The 17754-nt window shown below is 38.9% G+C and overlaps 1 protein-coding gene and 1 pseudogene across 11 annotated transcripts in view; both read left to right on the top strand.

Moving 5' to 3' along the window:
- Positions 1-17371, top strand: part of AHSA2P — an 18889-nt gene extending 1518 nt beyond the window's left edge. For 2 of the 11 annotated variants that reach the window (XR_003045630.1, XR_003045625.1), the window contains exons 2-5: positions 14034-14148; positions 15183-15254; positions 16923-16974; positions 17094-17371. Coding sequence is in view for 2 of the 11 variants with exons in the window: in XM_025045099.1 (XP_024900867.1) it covers positions 14034-14148; positions 15183-15241 (174 nt within the window). In the remaining 9 variants the exon portion in view is untranslated. Of the gene's footprint in view, positions 1-657; positions 849-12094; positions 12182-14033; positions 14149-15182; positions 15255-16922; positions 16975-17093 lie in introns of all 11 variants that reach the window. The other 9 variants (XR_003045633.1, XR_003045631.1, XR_003045627.1 and 6 more) reach the window with 8 other exon arrangements.
- Positions 11186-11304, top strand: LOC112478126 (annotated as a pseudogene).
- Positions 17372-17754: the final 383 nt, after the last annotated feature.

Below are 17754 nucleotides of genomic sequence, written 5' to 3'. Positions count from 1 at the left end.
CCTCAGGAAGTGATGCTCTTTGCCCAGCTCCTTTGAGGATTATGGTACCTCAAGGCCATTAAGATGATGCTGAGGCAAGTCCAGGGCAGAGCAAAGCCCTCAGTCTGAGAAGGGATTATTTATTGGGAGAGCCCTGGCCTGGGGCTCAGAGAAGCTGACCTCCCCTTTCCTATCCCTGTCACCATAGACACATCATGGACTTCTCTCAGCTCATTTCCACTCCCCCAAATAGGAACATTATTTGGGGAGATTGCATGAAATATGTATGAACACACTTGATAATTTGTTTTATGATTAGAATTATTTCAGTTATTACTACTTTTTCATAGGGTCCAGGCCTTTGCTCATCTTTTGCCAATCGGTCAGATTGCTAGGCCTCTCTTCTCCCAAATAAGGTGATGTTTTTAAGACAAAATACTACTTTACTTAGTAGTTAATAATGTCTTAAGGAACCGAGTAGGAGGATTAAAAGATATTTGGTAGAAAGTTGATTTGAGAAGCATGTTTGTAAGTTTGAGGGTGGCAGGTCTCTCTAAGCCCCTTGAGAGGGATCACGCTTATGCATGCTGGGCCCAGGCATTACCCTGAGACCCAGGCTGGGCGTGTGGTACCACTTGGGGCTTCCATTCATGACTCTGCCCTTCTGGCCCCTGGCAGGACGGAGCGGGATGCCGCCAGCTGGTCCAAGGGGAAGTTCTGTGAGTTCCTGGTGGGCATCGTTGTAGAGAGTGAGGCTGGTCACTGCCAGATCAGTGAGCTGAAGCAGTTGGAAGGTGAGGCTTTCTACAGCAATGGCAAAGGGAAGCTGATTTTCTTCTATGAGTGGAACATCAAACTGGGCTGGAAAGGTAACAGGGGCCTCAGGGGACAGGTAGGGCTGGAAGCAGCCTTGGGGCAGATTTTTTTGATTCATCATTCATTCATTCAGCAGGTATTTTTATAACTGCTCTGAAACAGGCACTTAACTGGCTCCTGAACTGGTGTTGGTAGTTCCAGACACACCCTTACCACAGGTGGAGTTCCTTATGGGACAAGCTGGGGGTTTCCTTTTCTCCCAGTACTTATAGCTCTTTGCTTTCACCTGGACTTTTGTCTGCCAGGCACCTTTGAGTACTAAAAATTCCTGGAGCTGCTGCCAAGAGCAGAGAAGGGAGACAGTTCAAGGACAACACTCTTCAGGTCTCTTGGTCAGAGATTGATTGGTTTTGTTTCAGGCCTAGATCACTGTCTGGAACATTGTACTTGTTGAATAAATTTCTCCCATGGTACCTAGCATCTGTCAGGGTAGACAATCTATGTTTAATAAATACTTGTTGAAATAATCATGAATGTGAAGACAAAGGAGAAAAGGAAGAGGAGGAGGGAGAGATCTGGTTCTAGAGGATTATGCTGTCTTAAAGATTGGGCCTTAGCCCAGGAATCAGTCAGCTCCTTTCTTGAGAATTTGGATTAGAGAGAGAGCCACCCTGTAAACTGGCCTTGGGCCTCTTAGAGGCCACCTTGCTTGCTTGAGCCAGGCAGAGCCCAGGGCAGTGTTCAGCCAGGATCAAAAGTAGTCCCATTCCTGCCTTGGAGCCTTCTGGCTGGGAGTGTGCCATTAGTTGCTCCTTCTATGGCTGCTGCTAGCTAGATTACAGCAGGGTCTGGCTCCTTACACCCACTTTGCCCCTCTCCCCACAAGATAGGGGTCTGAGGGCCCAGAGGGAAGCTCATGGCCTTGCGTCCCTTCCATCTCACTTAGCTCATAGCAGCAACCAGCTCCTTTGCAGGATAAGAGCCAGCCACTCCCAGGCAGCAGCCAGAGGGCAAGCTGAATAGGGCTTGTCCTTACCCCTGGACACCCTGTGCTTTCTCAGTGAGTCTCAAAGATGGCAAGGGGGACCCACTGGGGAGGAGGGAACACTCTGGTCTTTTTTTTTTTTAATTTAATTTTTCCCAGCTTTATTGAGTTGTAATTGACTTATTGTATGAGTTTAAGTTCTACAACACGATGATTTGATATGTTTATATTGTGAGATGATTATCACAATAAGGTTAGTTAACACACCCATCACTTCACATAGTGTTTTTATGTATATTGAGAACTTTTAAGGTTTACTTTCTTATCAACTTTCAAATATACAGTACATTGTTCTTAACCATAGCCACCATGCCGTACATCACATCCTCAGAACTTATTCATCATATAACTGGAAGTTTATACCCTTTGTATCCTTTGACCACCTTCATGACCCTGCCCCCCAACTCTTGCAACCACCAGTCTACTCTCTCTCTTTCTGTGAGTTTGGTTTTTCTACATTATATATATAAATGAGATCATACAGTATTTGTGGTTTCTCTGACTTATTTCACTTAGCATAATGCCTTCAAGGTTCATTTATGTTGATGCAAATGGCAGGATTTCCTTTTTTTTTTTTAATGCCTACAGCACTCGGTATTCCTAGGCGATCTCCCATCTAAGTATTAACCAGGCCCGACCCTACTTAGCTTCTGAGATCAGATGAGATTGGGCGGGTTCAGGGTGGCATGGCCTAGACAAGGATTTCCTTTTTAATGGCTGAATAATGTGCAGTTGTGTGTGTGTGTATGTATATATATTTTATACATTTATGTATCCCATTGTCTTCATCCATTGATGGACACTTAGGTTGTTTCCATGGCTATTGTAAATAATGCTGCACTGAACATGGGGATTCAGATATCTCTAAGATATGTTACTGGCAATCAGGTGTCTGCATTGTGGGAGTCAGGAGCTTGGTCCTTGGATCTCTCACAAAAGGTTTATGTGGCCGTCTGACACTCTGACAAAAAGTAGCAAACCGAAGTGATTTTATTGAGTAATGCAAGCAAAGTAAAGTACACTTGGAAAATAGTCCAGGCAGGCAGCTTGATAAAAATCAAGCGTGCTGAGAAATTGGGGTTCTGAGTTCTTATGGATCAGTTTCTTCTCCTTTTCTCCCTCCTATCTGGAATGGTGTGGATTTCCAGCTCCTCCCTCTGAATCGCCCTACTTCTGCCCTGGGCATGTGCAGTGTGAGTCTGCAGATGGGAGTCGTACATCTGCGCGGCGGACTTTGAGAGTAGGCACGTGCTCAGTTAGCCAACTTTGCCCATACCAGTTGAGCGCCCTCAGAGTATTGTCATATAATGGTCATCTGCCATTAACTGACTGAGGGAAAGCTATCAAGGCACCAGGCGCCACCAGGTACCTGCCTGTCTATCTAGTTTGGATATGTGTTTAATTACGATATCCTGTTGTGTATATTCTACTGGGCAGTCTTGGGGCCTCGTTAACCCTTCATTTCCCCTCTCCTTCTGGCTCATATCTACCTACCTTGTCAGATAGCATTTTCATTTCCTTTGGATATAAACCCACATGTGGAATTGCAGATTCATATGGTAGTTCTATTTTAACTTTTTTGAGGAAACTCCATGCTCTTTTCCATAGTGGCTGCACCAATTTACATTCCCACCAACCGTGCATAAGGGTTCCTTTCCCCACATTCTTGCCAGCACCTGTTCTCTTTTTGATAATAGCCATTCTAACAGATGTGAAGTGATATAATGTGATATGTTTTGATTTGCATCTCCCTGATAAGTGGTGATGAGCACTTTATCACGTATCTGTCATCTATCCTTTGAATATCTTTGCGTAAATATATTTAGGTCCTTTGCCCATTTTTAAATAGGATTTATTTATTTTTTGCTATTGAGTTGTGTGAGTTCCTTATGTATTTTGGATAGTAACTCTTTATCAGTTAAGGCTTGCAAATATTTCTCCCATTCTGTAGGTTGTCCTTTTCATTTTGTTGTTTCTTTTGTCGTGCAGAAACTTTTTAGTTTGACTAGTCCCACTTGTTTAGTTTTGCTTTTGTAGTTTGTGCTTTTCATGTCATATCCAAAAATCATTGCCAAGACCTAGGTCAGGGAGCTTACTACCTGTGTTTTCTTCTAGGAGTTTTATGGTTTCAGGTCATACATTTATGTCTTTAATCCATTTTGAGTTAATTTTTGTGAGTGGTGTAAGATAGGGGTCCATTTTCATTCTTTTGCATGTGAATATCTAGTTTCCCAGCACCATTTAATGAAGAGACTCTTTTTTACCTATTGAGTATTCTTGGATGTCTTGTCACATATTAGTTGACTGTATATGCATGGGTTTATTTTTGGGCTCTTGATCTTAAGCATTGGTCTATGTGTCTTTTTATGCTAGTACCATACTGTTTGGGTTACTAAAGCTTTATAGTAAAGTTTGAAATCAAGAATTGTGATGCCTCCAGCTTTGTTCTGTCTCAGGATTGCTTTGGCTCTTTGGCGTGTTTTGTGGTTCCATGTGAAATTTAGGATCGTTTTTTCTACTTTTGTAAAAAATGCCTTTGGAAACTTGATGGGGATTGCAGTGAATGTATAGGTTGCTTTGGGCAGTATGGATGTTTTAACACTATTAATTCTTCCAAGATATGAACATGGGATATCTTTCCATTTACTTGTGTCTTTTTCAGTTTTCTTCATCACTGCCTTACAATTTTCAGTGTATAGATCTTTCACCTCCTTTGTTAAATTTATCCCTAAGTATTTTACTGTTTTTGATGCAATTGTAAATGAGATTGTTTCTTTTTCACCTAGTTTGTTGTTAGTGTATAAAAATGCAATGGATTTTTCTATATTGATTTTTGTATCCAGAAACTACTGAATTATTTATTAGTTTTAATAGTTTTTGGTGGCATATTTAGGATTTTGTTTGTAAGATAAAGTAATTCACAAACAATTTTACTTTTTCCTTTCCAATTTGGATGCCTTTTACAACTTTTTCTTTCTTGATTTCTCTAGCCAGGACTTCCATTATTATGTTGAATAGGCATGGTGAGAGTGGGCATCCTTGTCTTATAATTTGGAGGAAAAGCTTTTCAGCATTTCACTATTGAGTATGATGGCGTTTGTCATATGTGGCCTTTATTATGTTGAGGTATGTGCCTACTCTGTCTAGTTTGTTGGCAGTTTTGATCATGAATGGATATTGAATTTTGTCAAATGTTTTTTCTGTGTGAATCGAGATGATCATATGATTTTTATCTTTATTAATGTGGTGTATCACATTTATTGTTTTGTGTATTGTGAGCTATCCTTGAATCCCAGAGATGAATCCCACTTGATCACGGTGTATGATTCTTTTAATGTGCTGTTGAAATCGATTTGATGGTATTTTTTTTGGGGGGGGGGAGAGTCTTTACATCTATATTCTTCATCAGGGTTATTGGCCTGTAATTTTCTTTTAGTGTCTTTATCTGGCTTTAGCATTGGGGTAGTGCTGGCCTCCTAAAATGAGTTTGGGAGTATTCCATTCTCTTCAGTTTTTTGGAAGAATTTGAAAAGGATTGGCATTAATTATTCTTTAAGTGTTTGGTATAATTCACCAGTGAAACCATCTGGTTCTGGGATTTTCTCTGTTGGGCGGTTTTTGACTACCGATTCAATCTCCTTAACCTTAATTGATATGTTCAGATTTTCTAGTTTTTCTCATTCAGAGTTGGTAGGTGATATGTTTCCATTTATCCATTTCTTTTTGGTTGTTCAGCCTTTTTATGGAGATAAAATTGACATATGACTTTAGTTTTGGATGTACAAGATGATTCAATATTTGTAAACATCGTGAAATGATCACTACAGTAAGTTTAGTTAACATTCATAACCATACACATAGATTTTTCTTTTTATAATAAGAACTTTTAAGATTTACTTTTTTAGCAACTTTCAAATATACAAAACAGTATTATTAAATATTGTTATCATGCTATACATTACATCCCGATGACTAACTTATTTTATTAATGGAAGTTTGTACCTTTTGATGACCTTAACCCATTCCTCCCTTGCCTCTGGCAACCACTCATCTGTTCTCTGTATCTGAGTTTTTCTTTTTTTTAGATTCCACATAGAAGGGAGATCACACAGTATTTGTCTTTCTGACTTATTTCACTTAGCATAATGTTCTCAAGGTCCATCCATTTGTTGCTAGTGGAAAAATTTCTTTCTTTTTTTATAGCTGAATAATAATGTAGTGTGTGTACATATATGTACACACACACGTATATGTACACACATATATGTACACACACACCACATTTTCTTTATCCATCATCCACTTAGGACACTTACGTTTCTTCCATGTTTTGGCTGTTGTAAATAATGTCGTAGTGAACTTTGGGGCGCATATTAGTGTGTTGATTTCAAATTAGTGTTTTGTTTTCCTTTGGATAAATACCCAGAAGCAGAATTGCTGGATCGTATAGTAGTTCTATTTTTAATTTTTCGAGGAACCTCCAAACTGTTTTCCATAGGGGCTGGACCAATTTACATTCCCACTAACAGTGCACAAATGTTCTTTTTGCTTCACATTTTTGCCAACACTCATTATTTCTTGTCTTTTGGATAACAGCCATTCTAACAGGTGTGAGGTGATAGCTTGTTGTTTTGATTTGCATTTCCCTGATGATTAGTGATGTTGAGGACCTTTTCATGTACCCTCTGGCCATCTGTATGTTTTCTTTGGGAAAATGTCTATTCAGATCCTCTGCTTATTTTTTAATCACATTGTTTTTTGTTTCTGGGTTATATGAGTTCTTTGTATATTTTTGGATATTAACCCCTTATCAAATATATGATTTGCAAATATTTTTTCCCATTTGGTAGGTTGCCTTTTCATTTTGTTGATGGTTTCCTTTGCTGTGCAGAAACTTTTTAGTTTGATTAGTCCCACTTGTTTAGTTTTGATTTTGTTGTCTTGGCTTTTGGTGTCAAATCCAAAAAATCATTGCCAGGACCAATATTAAGGAGCTTACTGTCTGTGTTTTATTTTAGGAGTTTTATGGTTTCAGGTCTTAATTTCAAGTCTTCAATTCATTTTGAGTTAATTTTTGTGTGTGGTGGAAGGTAATGATCCAGTTTCATTCTTTTGCTCATGCTTCCCAGTTTTCCCAGAAACATTTATTGAAGAGACTGTCTTTTCCCCACTGTATATTCTTGACTCTTTGTCATAGATTAATTGACCATATAAGCATGGATTCATTTCTGAGCTCTCTATTTTGTCCCATTTATTTATGTGTCTGTTTTTATGCCAGTAACATTCTGTTTTGATAACTATAGCTTTGTAATATAGTTTACTATATTACGTGTCATGTCTTCAGCTTGTTCTTTCTCACGATCGCTTTGGCTATTTGGGATCTTCTATACACATTTTAGGATTATTCTATTTCTGTGAAAATGCTATTGAAATTTTGATAGGAATTACGTTGAAAGTATAGATTCCTTCCCCCGCCACCTTTTCTTCTCTTACCTTTGGGCTTAATTTGTTCTTTTTCTAGTTCTTTGAGTTGTGAAGTTAAGGTTCATTATTTGAGATTTTTTTCTTGATGTATGTATTCATTGCTATTAACTTCCCTCTAAAAACTTCTGCTACATCCCATAAGTTTTGGCGTATTCATTGCTATTAACTTCCCTCTAAAAACTTCTTCTGCTACATCCCATAAGTTTTGGCGTGTTGTGTTTCCATTTTCATTTGTCTCAAGATATTTTAAAATTGTTCCTTTTGATTTCTTTGAGCCATTGGTTGTTTAGGAGTGTGTTGATTTCTATATATTTGTGAACTTTCCAGCTTTCCTCTTGTTATTCATTTCTAGTTTCATACCATTGTGGTTGGAAAAGATATTATAATTTCTATCTTTTTGAAGTTGTTGAGACTTGTTTTGTGGCCTAACATATGAATTACCCTATAAAATACCCTATAAAATGTTCGTGGGAGCTTGAGAAGAATGTGTTGCTGTTGGATTGAATGTTCTTTATATGTCTGTTGTTGTTGGATGGAATGTTCTTTATATGTCTGTTTGGTCCATTTGGTCTATAGTGTTGTTCAAATCTATTTCCTTATCGATTTTCTGTCTGGATAATCTTTCCATTGTTGAGAGCTGGGTGTTAACGTCCCCAGCTATTATTGTATTGCTATTTATTTCTCCTTTTAATTCTGTTAGTATTATATTTAGGTGCTTATATTAGTATATATATTTAGGTGCTTTGATGTTGGGTGCATATATACCTAGAATTGTTACATCTTCTTGATGAATTGACCCCTTTAGCATTGTATAATTATCTTCCTTGTTTCTTTTGACCATTTTTAAAGTCTATTTTGTCTAATATAAGTATAGTCACTGCTTTGGTTTGGTCACCATTTACTTGAAATACCTTTTTTAATCCCTTCACTCTTACTTAGTTCATGTGTATCCTTAAAGTTAAAGTGAGTCTCTTATAGGCAGCACATTGTTTGATCTTGTTTTTTTATTTTGTTTTAATCCATTCAGGAATTATGTATCTTTTGATTGGATAACTTAATACATTTATGTTTAAAATAATTATTGATAAGTAAGGGCTTACAATTGCTCATTCTGTTAATTGATTTCTGAGAGTTTTGTAGCACCTATGTTCCTTGCTTCCTCTCCTGCCATCTTCCTGCGTGATTTGATGCCTTTTTGTGGTCCTATGCTGTGACTCCTATTACCTTTTAATCTTTTGTGTGTCTACTACAGGTTTTTCTTTGCGATTATGTTGAGGATAACATAAAAAATATTTATAAACTCCTATTTAAACTGATAACAACTTTGATAGCATATAGTAATTTTTTTCTCACATTTTAGGTTTTTGATATGATTTACTTTAAATGTTATAATTTAATTGTTTTTACCTGATTTAATTGATGTTACAATTTACTTTAAAAATTAAAAAACAAATATTAAAAATAACCATAAGTTACTGTACATATAAGTTATGGTTATTTTTAATACATTTGTTTTTTAACTTTTAGAATTGTAAGTGAATTATGCACCACCATTGCAGTATTAGATAATCTGACTTTGACTACGTATTTATCATTACCATTGTTTTACACATTTGTATTTTTTTGATGCTAATTAGCATCTTTTTATGTTAGCTTGAAGAACACCCTTTAGCATCTCATAGGCAGGTTCAGTGGTAATGAACACTCTGAGCTCCTTGAGAACCTTTTTACCCTTAATTTCTGAAGGACAGCTTCGCTCGGTGTGGCAGTTTTGGTTCGCAGTTGTTTCTTTCAGTATTTTGAATATCTCATCCCACTCCTAGCCGATAAGATATCTGTTGAGAAATCTGCCTATTGTCTTATGGAAGCACTCTTGTATGTGACGAGTCACTTTTCTTTTGCTTCTTTCAAAACTCTTCGATTTTTGACAGTTTAATTATGTGTTGATGTAGCTCTTCTTGAGTTCAACATATTTGAGGGTATTTTGGGTTTCATGAATCTGGATTTTAATGTCTCTGACCAGGTTTGGTAATGGTCAAAAATTTTGACCGTTATTGGTTTAAATAGACTTTCTGTCTCTTTTTTCTATCTCTCATCCTTATGAGGTTTCAATAATGTATATATTGTTTCTTTTGATGGTATCCCATAAATACTGTAGGCTTTCTTCACTCTTTTTTATTCTTTTTTCTTTTTATTCCTCTGGCTGGATAATTTCAAATAACCTATCTTCTAGTTCACTAATTCTTTCTTCTGCTTGCTCAAGTTAGTTGTTGAAGCTCTATGTTCAGTTTTTCAGTTCTTCAGTTCAGTCATTGTTTTCTGCAGCTCTAGGATTTTTTTCAATTGATTTTTAATGGTTTCTATTTTTTCAACTTCTCTTTGTTCATGCATTGTTTTCCTAATTTTGTTTAGTTGTCCGTGTGCTCTTGTAGTTTAATAAACTTCTTTTATTCTGAATTCCTAGTCACATAGTTTATAGATGCCCATTTCTTTAGGGTCATTTATTGCAGCTTTATTAGTTTCCTTTGGTGTTGTATGTTTTACCTGATTATGCACCTCGATTCCTTACATTGGTGTCTGCCAGTGTAAGTAAGTGGTTCCTCTGCCAGACTTTACAAGTTTGTTTGATCAGAGAAAGACCTTCACCATTCAGCTAGCTGAGCAGTTCAGCCAGTAATGTCCATAGTTTGGTGGGGCTTGCTGTCAAGGTCTCTAGTTGGGTGGGGTTACTACCTTTGCTTTGAGGTTGGGTGGGTTGTCGCTAGATGGGGTCCATGTTCGAGCAGGGCCAGTGGGTGAGCTCCTTGACTGGGTGGGTTTGCTGGCTGTGCTCCATGGTCACATCAGCTTCTAGCTGGGCTCTGCAATTACCTTTAGTCAAATGGGATCACTGGCTGTGTTCTCCATTAGGGTACTGCCACTGATTGGACTTTGTGATTGGGTAGGTCTGTGGGCTGGGCTCCACATTCACTCCTGGTTGGGTAGGGTCTCAGCTTATGCTGCCTGGTCAGATGGTGCTGTTGGCTGGATTCTGTTCAGGCGAGGCCATTAGGCAGGGCTTTGTGGTTGGACCTAGCTTCAGGCTGTGATCAGATGGGCACACAGACTGTGCCTTTAAGTTGGGCAGGTATACAGGCTTGCCTTCGCAATCAGGAAGGCTGCTGGCTGTGCTCCACTATTGAACAAGGTCCCTTGCACGGCTTTCTGGCAGTAGATGCCTCCAGCAGTTGGGTGGGGTTATTGGGCTCTCTGTCAGGATGAGGCTGTAAGCTGTGTTTAGCAGTCAGGCAGGGCTGTAGACTGGGCTCTGAGGCTGCTTAGGGTCACTATTCAAGATCTCTGGTGATGTGGGGCTAGAGGCTATGTTCAACAGTTGGGCAGGGCTGCTGGTTTGCCTCCCTGCCTGAGTGGGGCTGTAGGCAGGGCTCTGTGGCTGTCCAGGTTCCATGGTTAGTTGGACTGGAGGCTGCACTCAGCAGTTGAGTGGAGCTGCAAATTGCTTCCTTGCCTAGGTGGGGCAGTAGAATGGGCTCCATAGCTGGCTATGGACCATTGACTGGGGACCCAAATCAAGCAGAATTTCCGACTGAGGTCCCTAGCCAGATAGGGCTACCAGCTAGGCTCTGCAGATGGGCCATCAGTGGCTAGGATTTCTGCCCATGCACTGCTGCAAGCAGAAATGTGGCCTACCAAGACTTGAGTGCTGGTTGCTGAAAGCCCTGCCCCCCACTCCATCTCTGACTCCTAATGGTCCCTGGACCCTGTGAGGCAAGTCCAAAGTGGGCCTCCCAGAAAGCATCCACAATTATGGCGGACCCAGATGTGCACATTGCGTTTTCTCACTGGAGAAAGCACAGTGGAGTCTACAGCCATGCTGCCCTGAACAAGCCTGATCCCGTCTGATCTTGGAAGCTAAGCAGGGTTGGGCCTGGTTAGTACTTGGATGGGAGACTACCTAGGAAGACCAGGTGCTGTAGGTGTAAAAAAATAAAAAGATAAGGGATTGTAAGCTGACAAGGTCCTTGCAGTCTGTGAGGTCAACCAAGGGTTGCCTTGCCTAAAAAAAAAAGAAAAAAAAGGCACAGCGGAGCTCTTTCAGTGCAACTCCGTGCTGGCCTTGGGGAGGGGCAGTTTGTTCAGAGTCCTCTTACCATTCTAACGCAGTCCTTCTCTGTCTCTGCTTCAGCCTCACCTCTGGGTTCTGGGATTTTCACAGTTGTGTCTTATCTGTGGAGAGCTTTTAGTTGTCTTGTGAGGGGGACTAAAGTTGGGAATAACCTATGTTGCCATCTCAATGTTATCTCTGAAATCAATACTCTAGTGTTCAAAGAAACCCAGCTGTATGGAGTCTACACAGAACTTCCCCAAGCCAAGACATCCTTCCCCTCACTCATGATCAGAACTCACTTGTCTCTTTTTTTTGTTTCCTTTTGTGACTTATCAAGATGGCCTTTTATCCTGCTTTGACATAAATAATATTGAGGGATGAAAAAAGAAACATTGGTTACAGACCCACTTACTCCACTCTCATCCTTCCACCTGGTCCCTGATTTGGGGTGGCTCTACCCCTGCTTTTCTCAGTTTCTTACCTCTTCTTGTGGGTCAGGAGAACAGGGTCACTTTAGGTACCGGTGTGGTGGTAAAACCCTGAACCTGCCTTGCCAGCTTTGGTGGCACCCTGTGAGGTGGCACCCTATTCAGTTATGCAGGGCAGTTTTGAATAAACCAGTTTTTACTTTGTAATTGAAAAACACATTTTGCTCATTTTAGGTATAATTAAAGAATCTGGTGCAAAAGCACAAGAGATTGATTGAAATACCTAACTTTTCTGAAGAAAATGAAGTAGATGACACTGAGGTGAAGTATTTTCTTTTAAATCAAGCTGTAAGTGTTGAGCATTTAAACACTTTATTGGACTGTGATTCCTGTGCTATAGTTTTGGTGAGTCATAGAGGGCTCATTTGCCAAGGATTGCTGTACTGTGAGGGCAGCAAGGAGTGTGGAGCAGAGTAGTATAGGAAAGAGTAAGCAGAGGAAGCCGTAGACTGCCGCCCAGACCAGGTATAGGGCCTGGGGAAGTGACTGCACCCTCTGTGGCCTCCTTTCCTGTGAAACAGGGTTAATTTATCATTGAAGAGTATTGTCAGATAACTGTAACAGTGTATGTACTGTAAAGTGCTCGGGCAGCATACACAGCTTGGTGAATGGGATTTTGTTTCTCCTCCCTTGCATCTTTGCTGTTTCTCTTTGATAGTGAAAATTCTCAGCTTTTAGCTGTGATCTCCCTTGGTTATATTATGTTGTATTTTTTTCTCGTTTGTTTTGTTCTTAACTAATTAGTATGTGTTACTTTTGACTGGCTCTCCTAGTTCTCTTGGGAAATTGAGCCTGTGTAACTCAGCCTGGTTTTGTTAGTGCCTTCTCTAAGCTGAAAGCTTCATTCTGGAGACAGATCATTTATTCAGCAGCTATATTTTCCAAACCAAATAGTTTGACAAAGGGTCTTTTTTGATTTGTGGAACATATTCAATATGAAGGCTTTCAAAGATATTAAACCTAGATCATATTGAGCAACATATTTATGACTCGCCTTTATTAAAGGTTGTAAAATGCCAGAAAAGTGGGGCTGTCTCAGACCTATCTTCAGGTATGTGGTTGTTATACTCAGGGGCTGTGATTTCACTTTGCAATATTTGGATCCATCAGCTGCGTAGTTTTCTGTCAGTAAGTTAAACTGGTCTTTTAGATTCAGTACTTGGTAACACTATAGAACAATTCTTTAGATTGGAACTGGGACCTAGGCCTAGGCCCAGCTCAGCTAAATCATAGGGACACTAAATGATTTGACACTTTTTTTTTTCACTCTGATAATACCACAGAGGCATTCCAAAGCATTTTGATCCTTCTTTTCCTGTCTTCCCCAGTCTCCCTCCTCTTTCCTCCTGTCCCTTCTCTCCCTTTTCTTCCCTTCCTTCTTCCCCTCCCCTCCTTCCCTCTCTCTTTTCCCTTTGCCAACTCTCCTCCCTGCCAAACGTGTAACTCAAGGCCATGTTATGTGGGAACTTGTTTTCCCACATAACACTGGCTTTGGGGTTCTAGACCAGCGCTGTTCAATAGAAATATAATGCAAGCCACATATGGAATTTAAAATTTTCTAGTAGCCATATTAGAAAAGTTAAAAGAAACAGGTAGAATTAATTTTAATAATATTTTTATTTAACCCAAATATATAAAAATACCATTTTAACATGTAGTTAATATCAAAATTACTTTACATTTTTTTTTTTTTTTTGGTACTGAGTCTTCCAAGTCTAGTATTATTTTACATTTTATAGCACATCTCAAATCAGACCAGCCACATTTCAAGTGCTCAATAGCCACATGCGGCTACCATACTGGACAGCGCATTTCTAGACCCTGATAAAAGCCATGGACTACATCATCAATATAATACATAAACATATAAAATTTTGTATGCAAGTTAAATGATTCACATTCTAAGAAGTCCATTCAAGATTTGGCCATCCTAGTCAGTGGAGCTTTGATTAAAAAACCCTTACATCTTCTCAAACTGTAGGAAAAACCCTGCAACATCTTATAGCTACTTTTCTCTCATAATCAACAGTTCTTCTCTCATCCCTTATGTCCCAATGTTGTAAGACTATATCAAACCAGATTTTTCCTAGGTTTGTATTTTTCTGATTTGTAGGTGAACATGAGTAAAAAGAAAGGAGATGGGGATATATTGAAGGATCTTATGAAAGCTGCAAGCACCACCAAGGTCAGGGATGTCTTTGGAGATTACCTGAAGGCACTTAAGACAGGTAAAGAAGGCACCCCTTCTGAACCAGAGGGTCCCTTTTCTATTTACCCAAGTTATGCTCTGTACTGTAATCTAGATTCCCAGGGTAGGCTGATGTCTAAGGTTCCAGAAACAACTTTTTATGCTGCAGGATAAACTGTAGTCTGGAGGTTGAGAGCTTGCCGCAAGTAATGCCATAATTAGTGATTATCAGTATCAAACAGAGCATGAACCATTTTGCCTACAGAATTGTTAAGTTTTCTGGAATGATAATCAGTCATTTGTATAATTACTTAACATCTGTCTTCCCCACTAGTGTATAAGCTCCATGAGGGCATGGAAGGTGTCTTATTCGCTGCTTTATCACCAGCGTCTAGCACAATGCCTGGCACATAGTGGTGCTTGATAAACCTTTGTTGAATCGAAGTAACTGTAGGTATTACAGGTGTAGTTGAGATTTACCTAGGTAATTCCTACACTGTGTAGAAGTGAGGTTACTTATTGTTTTCTTCCCTAAATTAGAGAAGTTACTTGCCAGGCAAAATGGCCAACAGGGCCTGTGTGTCTGTACATCATCCTTGGACTCTGCTTCGTGTCTAGGTGTTGGCATAAATGGGTTTAAGGTTGCCACTTTTTCCATGAGACCACACATATGACTGGCCCACAGGTTTTTGAATACTGTGAGGCCAGGCTTTGTGAGGTGGTGGTGATGCAATGAGTGTGTCTAGTTTCGACAGTAGGTGAAGACCGTAAAGCTATTAGTAGTTGGTTGTATAAAACAGGTTTTTGGAAAAGGACATTTGAAATTTTTGCTATTTTATCAAAAACTAAGTAAAAATGAGGCATTTGAAAAAAGAATAAAAGGCATTTGTTGCTGTGGAACTCACGTTAGTTTTATATGCAACATGGAATGACCTTGATATTCTCAAAATAACTTAGGAATTCTTTTTATAAATATCAGTTTCATTTTCTTATACGCTGTTTTGGGTTTTCTGCCTATTTGTGCTGAAAAGGAAGAAGTTCCGTATTAAAACCATTTCCCATGTTTCTTTGTAGAATTTACAGTGGGAATGATTTTACCAACAAAAGCTACGGCAACCCAGGAAACTGAATGAGAGCACCTTGCAGGTAGGATGTCTGTCTGGTGGCCAATATGTAGGGAAGGGGAAAGGGTAAGCTTAATGAGAATGGTTTAAAGCTCTCAACAGCCTTTTGATGATGGAAAACTGTAAATGATAGCCAGTTAATTCACCCTTGCATTCTGTCATTCTTGGGGAAAATGATGAAATGACACTTCTTGATGGAAGGAAATGTAAAAACAGGCCTTTTTTGTGGGCTGAGTATTGAATTTAGTTCAATAAAGGCACTGTTTGGTAGGCAACAGATTACAAAACCATGTGACTTTTGGGGTTCACATACCACAATAGAAAAACCTCTTGATTGCAGCTCCGTTTCCAAAATAAAGACCAGGATTGGTGGCACTAAAGACTTTTCATGCTATTTCCATGTGTCTGGAATGGGTAGTGTGGAATATGGGCCATTTTGGTGTTTTATTCAGACTGGAAGGCAGTTTTAAAATCTAAACAGCATATTATCTCTTGGCATCCTAATTAGCCTTTGGAACCTCTTATTGAGATTCAGGCCTTGTCTCCAGTATCATTGGGTGTAAGGATTCCCACTGTGGCGCTGCACATGACAGACTGTTTGACACAGCTGTAGAGCAGCTGTACAATATCTTCACTGTGAAAGATGTTAAGTAACTTTTCAAGCTAGTATCTTAAATGCTGACATTTGGGAAAAATGTACCACTAGAGCTGGTTTTGGGTTTCTCTTATGGCCATGTTTTTCTGATTGAGGGGGTCTAGAATTGTGGTGATCGAAGTCCTTAGGATAGCTTCTGAAAAATTTGAGGGGGGGAAGATGGGCATTTTGGGGTGAATATATCAGCATTTAGGGGATACATTAATTGATTTAGTTTTCTCCCTCTGCAAGGAAGAGAAAGAAGAGAAAGCTGTAAGAAAAGCTACATATTTAGGATTAAAGAAAACCATAATAACTGTTATATTATTTTACATTTAGGTTAAAAAGGTGCTGAAGTAACATGTCTACTATGTTTTGCTTGGTTAGTTGGTGCAAAAATTTTCTAACTCTCCTGCCATATTAGAAGCTGAAAAGGGAGGGAAATTTCAAATGTTTGATGGGACCATCTACTGGTGAATATATAGAATTTGTTAAGTAATCTTACAGTTAAATAAAAGCAAGCCGGGAATTGACTCGTTTCCATTAACATTGCTTTTTTAATCAATGTTTTAATCAATGATGTTTTTAACTTGAAATTTTTTTATGAGCTTACAGAAACCTGAGAACTTCATTAATTTGGTTACAGAGCAAATAAAAAATGTTATATATACTGATAAAGGCGTGCTACGGTTTCTTAGTAATTGTGCAAATGCTTATGATTTTAGAAGAAACAAGTATAATTCCTCCCAACTCTTGGTCTAGAACATTCAGCTTTCTGCCACCTACATCACTGGTATCTGCATTGCCAAATGTCAGTTGCCTCACCCTTGACATCAGCTCTGTTCTGGTTAGCAGTGTATTGACACTTCTTGATGTTAACTGTCATGGACATTTTGGCATTATGGACAATGGTGCTGACATAAAACTGGAAGATGGGACTATATGTTGTTCATGGATTCTTTTTAGTACATAGGAGTTTTACTGAAAGGTTTGGTGTTGCTCTGTGTAGGAAGTTTTAAAAAGATATTTTCAGTGGAATTTCCCCTTTGTTTTCAGTTAAGAAATAAAAAGATCATCATGAAATGGAGATATAGGAACTGGCCAGAAGGTATGTTTTCAGTTAGTACCCTTTGTTGAGTCCAAAAACACTCAAGCTGCCCCCTATGAAAAGCAGGTAGTAGTACTTATAAATTTTCCTTTTCATAATGCTTCCTATTTTTCTTCCAGAACACTATGCAACAGTTGCACTGCATTTTGTGCCTACTCTTGGACAAACAGAATTACAATTGGATTGTAAAGGAATTCCTGTCTGTAAAGAAGAGAACATGAAATTCTGTTGGCAGAAGCAGCATTTTGAAGAAATAAAAGGTTTACTTACTGCAGCTGACCACCTTAAGTGGTCGAATGAGTTAAGATTTTATAAGGACATTACTTTTTGTAGAGTTCACTTCTTATTTAAAAAAAAATTATAATGGATGAAATCCTTGAACTTTTATAGAACTTAATGCATTGTGTGAGTCTTTACTAAGATAAAACTTTGCATTGATTTAGAAGCAAGCAACTGGAAATTAAGTATTAACCTTACCTCCTCCCATAGATGCTCCTCTGGGAATAGTGAATCCCTTAGTACAGATAGCTGACATTTCCCAGGCTAAAGCGTGTCTTTGTAGCAAGCAAGCTTTCAGCTACAGTTTTAGTTCAGGAAGACAAAAAATAAGTGGCATGTTGATACCATTTCTTTATTTTACTTCCGGATTTTTAACGAAGGTAGCTCCTGGTTGTGCAACAGTGTGGCATGTTGCATTTGGAAGCATGTTGAAGTGAGGGTGAGTTGGCTGTATTATGCTTCTCTCTGCAGCAGTTATGCACTTCAGGGTGGAAAGGATGG

Source organism: Pteropus alecto, unplaced genomic scaffold (assembly GCF_000325575.1).
Source record: "Pteropus alecto unplaced genomic scaffold, ASM32557v1 scaffold131, whole genome shotgun sequence".
NCBI classification, from domain to species: domain Eukaryota; kingdom Metazoa; phylum Chordata; class Mammalia; order Chiroptera; family Pteropodidae; genus Pteropus; species Pteropus alecto.
Note: the sequence above shows the minus strand (reverse complement) of the source record. Positions and strands in the feature narration are given on the sequence as shown.